Here is an 11,217-nt window from a genome sequence, read left to right on the forward strand (position 1 = left end):
AACTTTTTTTTTCTTTGTCTTGGGCACCCTTATTGACCCCTCTGCAACTTCTTCTCAAACACATGCTTGTGCCTACATGATCTAAAACATTGTTTGAGACCTCATCAATCAAAGTGCTTGTGTACTCAGATGTTTCCTCATCTGTCTTTGGATTTGGAAGCATTCTTGAACGATGAGTGACACGTCTTATTTCTCCACAGCTGTATACATGAGCGAATGGGAGCGCAGCAAACCGAAGCCCCTGCAACCTGCGGAGGAAGAGTCAGCGGAAGCTGCACCAGCAGAACCTAAAGTCCTGGAAGAGGACAAAGCAGGAGAGACAAGTGAAGGGACATCGAGCCACCAACCTCCCGCTTCGGCCGGCGTGACCTACGAGCTGTGCGCAGGATTGGTGGACAAACCCGACCTCTCTCTGGAAGAGATTGCCAGGCAGGAAGTGCTAGAAGAGTGTGGCTATGATGTACCAGTCACCAAGCTGAGAAAGATCACGTCATACAGGTGAGAACCCATATTAAAGAAGTCACATTTCTGATCTTATGGTAAGTTCATAAGAGTAATTCACACATAAAGTTATCGGCCCACATGATGCAGAGTCAATCTATTAGCATGTTGTAGCTGGTGGCATTGCATTAAGAAATGTAATCAAATTAGATTTCAGTAGGTTATTTCTTGTAAATTGTGTCAGATGTAATGTATTTTAGTGATGTCAGTGAGTATAAAACACTTGACAGCTTTTGCTAATAATGGATGTGGGAAAGTTGTTCTGGAAATATAGCAGCTTTCAAGTGTGAAAGTGGCTAATAATAACACAAGCAGTCTCATCAGTGATACACTGATAATGAAACAAATCATGAGGTTTATACAGGGTTATTTATTTTGTTTATTAGATTTATTAGTCTCTCTGGAATGCTTGATTCTGATTGGTAAATCAGCTTTCTGCAATTAGATATTTTTGTAGTGTCCCCTTTCATTATCGCAAAATAAACCCCTTCAGGACTTTATATTTATCATATTAAGAAGAAACTATATATTTATTTATACTGTATATACTACTGCTGTTACCATGTTATTTTTAATTTTTTTTAAAGAAATTAAAACTTTTCTTCCGCAAGGATGCATTAATACTGATCAGTCAGAAAGTGACAATAAATATATTTATATCTTAAAAATGTATTTCAAATAAATGCTGTTCTTTTGAATTTACAATTCATGAAATATTCTTGAAAAAAAAATCAATGTTTTCAACATTGACATTTTTTTTTTTTTAAATGTTTCTTGAGCAGCAAATCAGCATATCAGAGTATTTTTGAAGGATTATGTGACACTCAAGACTGAAGTAATGCCTGCTAAAAATCCAGCTTTGTCATAAGAGGAATAAAATACATTTGGTGAGCAAAAGAGACTTCTTTCAAAAGCATAAAAAATTGTACTCACCCCAAATTTTGGAACAGTAGATTAGAGAGTGTGTGTGTGAGAAAGTAATGTATAAATATCTGGTAAAATGTACTCTGTCATGGCTGACATACATTTTTTTTCTCAACTGATTTCTCTCTCCCTATTTAATATTTAACCTTCATCTCCATCATTACCAGCCCTAAACCCCTAGAGTAAAGAACCTCAGATAAAGTATTCAGGAGTTAAATGTGTGCCGATCTCATCTGTAAAAGAAGAAACAGTGCTGCATTATGCTCTTATCAGTCTTCATTGATGAGGCCGTCATAAACCCCTGCTGCCTCACACCTGCCAGAGTCACACACCTGTCTGTCTGTGTGTGTGTGAGCCTGCAACATTTGCCTGGTGCTGTTTGTTGTGACCTGTGCCTCAGAAATCTCTGATTGGCTAAAATACCACAAGTGTCGCAAAGGATCCTCCTCTCAAATGCATACTGGGCAAACACAGACAAGGTCAGACGCACCTGCCGACTGCACCATCATAAACACCTGTGGACCTCACGATGCATCTGCTGCTTTCATGGGCTAGGTAGGGACATGAAGGAATGCTGAGAGGATGACCTACTTATGTTTGATTGCGTTAAACAATGAAATTGTCTGTTTTTTTTCCTTTTCCACATTAACTAATTAGAAGTAAGAGGGAATAGGAAATGTTGTAGAGAAGAGGATGAGGAAATTACACATTGTCCATATGGGCATTTACACTAACCACTAGACCACAGCACCAGACTGCTTTATCAATATGTCAACTTGGTTAAAGCAGCCAAAATGAACTTTCTCTCTCCTTCTTCCTGACATTCATTATCATTTAATTCAATTCTTAACCTCACAGACTCTTGTAGTCACCAAGGCTGCATTTATTTGGTCAAAAATATGTTAAACACAGTAATGATGTGAAATATTATTACAGTTTATAAATGTTTTCTATTTTAAAATGCTATTTATTCCTGGCAAGGCTGAATTTTCAGCAGTCATTACTTCTAATATGCTGATTTAATGTTCAAGAAGCTTTTCTTACTATGAATTTGGAAAACATTGAGCTCTATAAGGTTTTAGTAGAAATGTGTAAGCACTGTGGCTCTATCAAAACATTGCATATGTCATTATTTTTGCTTTTTGGTGAGGCTCACAGAACTTAAAGGGGTCATGAACTTTTTAATTTTGTGCTGTTCTCATAATTCCATTTATATAATGTTATAAGATTTTTACATAAAAAACATCATCATTTATAAATAATAGGCTATTTTCTGTCCTGATTTTGACCCCCCCTCTTAAGAACATTCTGTTTGAATTGGCGTGGTGTATTGTAGACTCAGAAGTAAACGCCCACTGCTGTGTTTTAAAAATGCATAAATACTCGGTGCATATCAAACGATCTCTAATTACAGACAAAGCAATGGTGATAACGTAATGAAAACGCTTCGAAATATATATACTCGCACTTGTTTGGTGCGATATTGTCGTGTCCAATATAGTCAGCACAGCATTGTGTTTTAGTTTCAATCATTCTGAAAATCTTGCATTGAATTGTGCCTTGTTTGTAAACGAATCCACTATAAAATGAAGTGAGCAAAGGACGAAGTTCTTACTGATGCGGTCTGGATCTTCATTAAAAATAAAATTCATCCAATCTTTCCTAACATTGAGATCAGAAGGAAGGCAATGCAAAGACTGTTTTTCCACAACTTGGCACTGCATAGAATTCTGTTGTCTTCAGAGCCATCTTTATCGTTTGGTTTGCCTCTCTCCATTTACCTACTACATGCGCGCATTGGTGGGTGGGGCTAAACAAGCAGTGGAGGCGGTGCTTATCCACACTATTACATCATAGAGTGGTACATTCCATAAACTGTCGTTTTGGCAGACTGACTTTAATATAAGCTGTTAGATTAACAAGAAAGTTTTGAGTTGTGAATCGTACAGGATGTTTTTATAACTCGATGACCTCCTATTTGTCAAAAGAGCAAGATAATTTTTATTTCTCAGTTCATGACCCCTTTAAGCCAAGGTATTTTGGGTAGTACTGAAGGAACTCTGCTTTGAGTTTACAATTTGCAAAATTAGTGTCAGTATAATAGAGCTACACTAACATTTGTAGTGCTAAACTTTCTCTTAAAGAGAGGAGGATTCCATCTTCTGTGTTGAAAACATGATGAAACCAGAATTGTCCATAGATTTAATAGAAATACTGTAAAAGTACTGTACCATGTCTTCTGGCCCCTTTAGAGCTCCAGGAGGGTTTCAGAATAGTTAATTTGTCATATCTTGTCTCTGTTCTTCATGAGTGGGTGTCAGCATAGACCCCATTCTTCATTGGTGACAGACACAGTGGAGTCCTGCAGATTCTCTTAAGTCGTCCATGAAATGTAGAGTCATGTTTTGCAGTGCACCCATTGTGGTTAGTTTAAACTCATCCTAGAAACTGATTGCTGGGGCTTGTTCCATTTTTATCTCCTCAGGCCATCATACATCACTTCGATGGTGCACAGGCATCACGGCCTTGTAATTTTCTTCCATATTTCATGAGCTCATTTCAAAAAATCTGTTTCAGTCTACAAAATACTAGGAAAAGAAGAGACTTTTGGAAGCTTCCCATCTCTGTAATGCTCTGGGGTGTCAGGGAGATCACCATGGTGACGTCTCCATGACACAGTCTCAGGTGAGGTAACGCCTCAGTCACAGTGGCGCTTACCAGATGCTGCTGTGTTGTTGTCCATTAAGGTGTGAGAGGTCTTTCTCCATGCCTTCAGGTCTTCACAGTAGACCTCTATGTCTAGCCATTTCACAATATAGCCAGGGAGCTACTTGAGTGGTGTATATTTCCTCATTTGTAAATCCCTGATGTTTTTTTTTTTGTTTTAATCATGAGTTAATGGATGGGAGTTTTTTCCAACATTAAGTGCTTTTAATGGCAGTCAGTACTTTGACTGACCATCTGGATAACACCCCTGGGCAGCTAGTTTCTAGGTTGGTAATAAACATGCAAGTACAATACACTTCCTATCGAACTGAATGGGAAAGACAGAAATTTGTGGTTTGCTAAGATTACATTTCAATAACATTTCAAATCAGGAATACAATTTGACAACAACGGTACAGTATTTCACTTTTTTTTAGCAAAACTTTATTCTGCTTCGCTGAAATTATGAGCTGTTTGTCAAGGTTGCATTTCAAGTCAGAAAACAAGCTAATAACAGCATATTTAGCATTAGCAAACATTTAGCAAAAATGTGGCTTCTTTAGCTTAAATCATTAAGCTATTTAGTTGCATTTCAATACAAGTCAGGAATGCACTCTAACATCAACTGTATTTGACATTTAATATTTAACAAAAATTTAACATCTGTAGCTTAAATCATGCTAAAATGTGCTAAGCTATTTGTCAAGGTTACATTTTAAAGTCAGGAATAAAGTCTGACTGCACTTATATTTAGCATTAACATCCCTGCTGAAAAAAGCAGCTAAAACCAGCCTAAGATGGTTGGCTGGTCTTAGCTGGTTTAAGATGGAAGTAGCTGGTTTAAGCTGGTCTCTCAGCCTGGCCAAGCTTGTTTTAGCTTTTTGGCTAGTCTCAGCCTCAGACATCATACTCCTATGGACCGTTGAAAATCTGATGCATATGGCATCATGCTCTTATGATGTATATGGCATCATGCTCCTTATATGATATCATGCTCCTATGGACCGTTGAAAATCTGATGCATATAGCACATAAAAAATGGAAACACCTCCGGAGTCGAAGTCGTCATTGGATTGGTTTAATTCTACAGTATTTCCGGTAGACGTGTGTGTTGCATTTGTTAAAGTTCCGCCTGGAAACTAAGATGCCGTGATGCCAAACCCCCTCATGGATGAAAAAAATCTGTCATGTTTACAACTCTAATGATGAACACTTATGATGCAGCACAAAACGAAATGCGATTGGTTGCTTTACCTGTCAGTCAAATGGCCTCTTGGGTGGTCCAAGGCCATTCAAAGCGTCCAATGTTCCCAGAACTTCTGCCGTCACTCTGACGGTCTGGCGGCGCAAAACTACTGGTTGGCCAGCTGGTCTCCCAGCCTGGCCAGCTAAAGAAATGGTCAAAACCGCTCTAAAACCAGCCTGCTTACCAGCTATGACCAGGCTGGATGACCAGCTAAAACCAGCCAAACAGATTAGGCTGGTTTTTAGCAACAATTTGGATTCTTTAGCTCAAATCATGTTAAAAATGTACTACACTGTTTGTCAAAGTTGCAGTTCAGTAACATTCAAAATCAGAAATAAAATCTAACTGTTGTATTTAGCAGTAGCATTTATTTTACTCAAATGTTGCTTCTTTAGCTTAATCTTGCATAACATTCATAGTTCATAGCTGTATTGTCTTTTGAAGGCAAACTGAGGCATCTCAAGGTTTCAGTGTTCTCGTGTTGCTCCTTTTGGCTTGTCATTATTGAGTGTCCTGAGTCTCTTGTGCTTTCCTCCCCCACAGGTCAGGAGTCGGAGTGACCGGATCGAAGCAGACCATGTTCTACGTTGAGGTGTCTGATGAGAATTGCATTGGAGAGGGAGGAGGTAAACCCCAAGAGGGGGAATTGATCGAGGTGGTCAAAGTTCCCCTTCATGAAGCCATGACCTTCGCCTTCGATGAGAGCATCCCGAAAACGATGGGCGTTATTTTCAGCTTCATCTGGTTCCACAGCAACATGTCACCGAAGTACAAGATCTCCACCAATGTGTAACATAACGGTTCTAAGCCATCGAGAAATACAAGTCATTGCATACATTTTTATATATAGTAATCAAAATGGTCACTAACTGTTAATTATTTTGCTATTTCTTACACTTTTATCTGTTTGTTGTGGTTCTAGCTATTGTCTTATTTCAGACTGAAGCCACACTTGTGTGCCATCCGCTGAAAAGGTTCATTGTGAGTTTGTTTTGTGTAACTGAATGCTTTATTTTTAACATGCCAGGAATTTCAGCCAGCCATTTGAAATCACACCACAGCCCTTAAAGACTTTGTAATGGTGATCTATTCCACTCTAATTTGGGAGGGTAAGATCTGAAAAGACCGTGTTGATACCATCAGAGAGAGAATCACAGACCCGGATCAATCGTGATTGAAGCTGTACTTTGTGCTCAGAAAGTGAGACATCTAGCCATATTCCCACCAATTTTGCAGTCAAGCCGTTTAGTAGAATGACATTCATTTTTAAATATAAATAAGCAAGTAAATATTCACAATAATTTATGTGAATTATGTGACCAACACACAGGCAGCTACACAAAAGAGATAACTTGAGAGCCACTTCTTATAAAACAATCATTGACAAAGAAAAACAATTACGCTCTTGCATATATCTCAGGTCCAAAGCTGACTTTAGGACATTCAGGGTTAGTGATGATGCTGAAAAACACTGAGATGTTTTTTTATCACCGCTTAAATTTAAGTTGATATTCTGAGTGTGTGTTTTGCACAGAATTTGTTTATGAAATATCTACTACAATAACCTAAAGTGAGTACAGTGCTAGTGCTACAGGTTTAAAGCTGCTTTGTCATAATCATCATATGTATAACACTGTTCTGAATTCTTTCAGAACTTATGAAACAGAATATATGAGGGTGCATGAGCTTGCCTACTGAAGTTAAAAAATTAAATTAGAAATGAATATGTTCAAATACCATATAGTGTCAGAAGACCGGTACCTCCTAAAGTCACAGCAACAAAACAGTGACTTTTTGAATACGATACTTGAAAATCATTTGTTGCAGTTTACTGTATGAATATATAGAGTGATGACTATAAATGCTTGAATATAATCAATATGCCCTCGATTTTCTCCATGATACCTCCAAGATTTGAGAGGCTGCTTGCAAGGTGAGCTGAAGCTTTCTGAATCAGATTTTCGCTCTGGTGTAGTTCAGTTCAGATTGTCTTATGCACAAAGCATTCACTAGTTTAATTTCAATCGATCAATTAATCAGTCGATCATTTTTCCTATATCTCGTTGGCCTAATTATTTTGTGAATGATATTGAAGTGCACAAACATTTGTTAATACTATCTTTGTACTTGTCATCATGACAACGATCACTACAGTGTTGAATAATATTGTCAGCTGATTGGATCTTACTGTAAAGCATTTTCCTTTGTCCTATCACTGTACTCTGTACTGTAGTCTATATTCTATTGAGTGTTATAACTTTATCAATACATACAGTCAGTGTGCAAATTTACAAATTACCATGTTCATATAATCAGTCAAAACAAGTTTGGAAAAAGACAAACAAGGTTTGGTTTGGTCCGCAATAGGAGTGTTTTTAACTTCAAGCGCTCCTTTTAAAGTATGCAAATGAGACATTTAAGAATTATGCATTTGCTTTGGAAGCATTATTTCATATCACAATGCCTCATATCATTTTCTTAATTTCTTCTTATAAAAAAAACTTTGAACTTGTTTGAGTGTTTTGTACGTTTATCTCAGGATAGGGCTTGATTTCTTTTAAAAATTAATAAATTGTTGATTTATTGTCATGTCAACAGTGGCGTTATTAATGCTTGATTTTCAGATTCAGTATTTCAAGCGAGGTGTTCACTACATTTCTTCTTTTGAATCTCACAATATTTGTTTACTGATTGTTTTCATTTATGGCACCTCAAACGAATATATATATATTTCAAATACGTAATAAATATATATATATATATATATATATATATATATATATATATATATACAATTAAGTATCTTTTGACATTTGAAAATATATATATATATTTCGAAAATGAAATATTGCATGTGCACTCTGTATTACATTGATCTGCATTCGGTTTAAATGAATAAAAAGGTTGCTGCCTTAGGTCACGGAGTTTCTGTTTGTGTCAGTTTCAGTCGCTATCCATGCAAAATTATTATACAAATGCAAAATTGTAAAGTGGTGTAATGACTGATAAACAATATACCTTGCATTATATTTGCTCAATGAAATCCAGAACTTGTTTCTTACTAATTTTGGAGTGCCGATTCCAAAAGTAGTGCATGTTTTGCTCTACCACATCACACTTTTCCACAAAATATGTGCATTTTGAAGCATTTTTGTATTAAGTCATCAGCAAATCTGCCACAAAAACATAATTCCTAGGTTACAACTATTTGTTCAGTTCTCAGCCAATTTTCACGTGTATGAGTGATTTTGAAGACGTTATTTTAAACCTAATCCTGATTTCAAGGTTAGAATTATGGCCATCAACAAAACTTTGCATCATCAAATTAGGTAATATTAAGCCTTTGTTGCAAATAACATTTTTTTTTTTTGTATTCAAATGGTGAGATCCACTCCACTTGCCCTCATGTCACTCTCCTTTCTTCGGTCCCCCACATTACCACACCTTTTGGTTGCAATCTGGCTTTCATGTGCCAAACGAGATGTGATGTTTTCGTTCAAGCAGAGGGACAATTCGTCAAGTCCTCCTCATCCAGAACTCTCTAGGGGTCAGATAGAGCTCTTGGTTATGTAGAGCTTCGAGAAGAGTTGAGTTGTCAAGGTAATGTTTGTTTTAGTCTCTGCTCTTTTTATGCACATTGGTAATCATTAGACAGCCTTACTGACGGATGTCCGGGGCGAGGGATTGTGGAGGAGGGACAGGTGGTTGGGTGAGGGGGTCACAAATAATAGCATTAAGTAACTGAGTGCAACTACCACGACTTTACTATAGCAACCGCACGCTTCACAACAAGACACACAATGAGTGTGATCTGTGGGGCAAGAGAGAGGAGAAGACATGGCAAGGGCACTTAAGCATGTTTTCTATGCTTCTTGATTTACTGATAGCTTTGTTCAGATGACCCAGAAAGAGCTTGTGCACTGTACGCAGACTGAATACATTATCAATACAAAACAATTGTTCATTTGTCAGGCCCTAAACCCTTTTATTTGGCTTTTCTTGTTGTGCGTTTAATGTGATGAACTGGCAACCGCTCTAGAGCTTGTTAATAGAACTGAATGGTGGGGGCGGGGCAAATTTACATGAAGATTTTGCCTAGCTTGTTTCTTTCAGTGCATTTTTATCATTAATCCTGTGATGACTGACATGAAATATTACATATTTTAATTTGTTTGAAATTGTACAGTTTTTGGTCATTTTAGACAAAATATTAATTATTTTTTAAAAATGTAAAAAGGTTTCATGTGTGTTTTTGTTGACTATCATGTTTGACATATTGGTCTTTTATGGCATATAACAAAAAATAAAAGCCCCCAAATAAGCAAAAATATACAGTTTGATTCAGTAGCTGATATTTACAGTATTTGGTCAAAAGGGTGCAATTCTGAAATTCTGTAGCTTGTAATATCAATGAGATATTTATAACAGCATTGCAAACTATTTACATAAAAGCATATCAATTTAAATAAATAAATAAAAGCAGTTACTGTCACTCTATATCTCCCATGTGTCTTAGTATGGTCATTAAATGATTGAGAGACATAAGTAAATTCTCAAGAGCCTGATGTATCATGTTTGATACATTTTAACATGGCATTTTAACATTTTCTTTTTTTTTTTACTTACTGACATTTTTTCCCTTGAATATATAATCAAGTAAATTGCTTCAGTCCAGTTAGTGATTATCTTGAAATGTGAACCACAACCTGAAGGTGGACATTTTTATAACCTAAAAGCCCTTTTACTTGCTAAATTTTATTTTTAATAAATAAAAAAACAATCAGATGACACAAGGCATGTAGAATATTGCATACAACAGGTTTTTCATAATAGGTAATAATAGATAATTTAGTGACCTTAGAACTCTACATGATAGAGTATATGATATAATATGGTATATGATATATTTGATTATCATTCAAATATGATATAATGAAGCAGTGATTGAGATCACATGACCATTCAGTTTATCTAAGTGACCCTCTTAATATCAGAAACTGTCCATCAAACAATAATTAAACATGGTTATCTACATCTAGAGTATTTGTACCAATCATTCTTATTAAATTCCATGACTCATATTTCCTTCACTGAAGTCTCTTTTTCCCTTTTGAAGTATGTGATTACTTTGTTGGCTAAACATGACACCGAACAAGACATTTCATTCCCAGATGAACTAGGCATCTTGTTTTTTTTTTAAATATCTAATAATCATTTCCATACTTTGCAGTGGTTTTGACTGCTGTGTCTATGCAAGATGGTTTTAAAGACTAGTTTGCCTCACTCTCATATTGTATTACTGTATTTCTTCAAAATATTTTATTTTGTGTTCTGCAGAAGAAGAAAAAAAGATTCAGGTTTGGAACAACATGAGGGTGAATAAATGATGACAGAATTGACATTTTTGTCTAAATTATCCCTTTAACACCAGTATGGATTCTGAATATTCCAGATGTTGTCTTTGTGAAGCCTGGCATTGGTTTGATTTGCAGAGGGAGGCTCACTTTACAATCAAAATGATGTGTGGGAGGCATGTTTTGCACTGCTTTATGTTTTGTGCCGACTTCATTTTCTCTGCATATTCTTATCAAGCACAAAATATAATTGTGACTTTATACCTCAATTTATGCAATTATGTGACTTCTTTTTCCCATAATTGTTACTTTATTTCACAGTGTGACTCAAACTTTATTTCACAGTTACAGTACTTTTTAATCTACTGTGAGGCAGAAACAGGTTTCAGAATCCTGTGTTGTGAGCAAATGTCACTAACGGTTATCTTGAGGCTGCCAATTTCTTCAGTCAGTTATGCATTTTATAGTTTCACATAATTTGCATAC

The 11,217-nt window shown here is 36.3% G+C and overlaps 1 protein-coding gene across 1 annotated transcript in view; it reads left to right on the forward strand.

Annotated features, from left to right (window-relative positions):
• Window positions 1-7,970, forward strand: part of LOC306844393 (uridine diphosphate glucose pyrophosphatase NUDT14-like) — a 32,073-nt gene extending 24,103 nt beyond the window's left edge. Inside the window, exons 4-5 of the mRNA XM_079376488.1 lie at window positions 201-498; window positions 5,921-7,970. Coding sequence (XP_079232614.1) covers window positions 201-498; window positions 5,921-6,170 — 548 coding nt within the window. The 3' untranslated portion in view covers window positions 6,171-7,970. The remainder of the gene's footprint in view (window positions 1-200; window positions 499-5,920) is intronic.
• Window positions 7,971-11,217: the final 3,247 nt, after the last annotated feature.

Source organism: Barbus barbus, assembly GCF_936440315.1.
Source record: "Barbus barbus genome assembly, chromosome: 24".
NCBI lineage: Eukaryota > Metazoa > Chordata > Actinopteri > Cypriniformes > Cyprinidae > Barbus > Barbus barbus.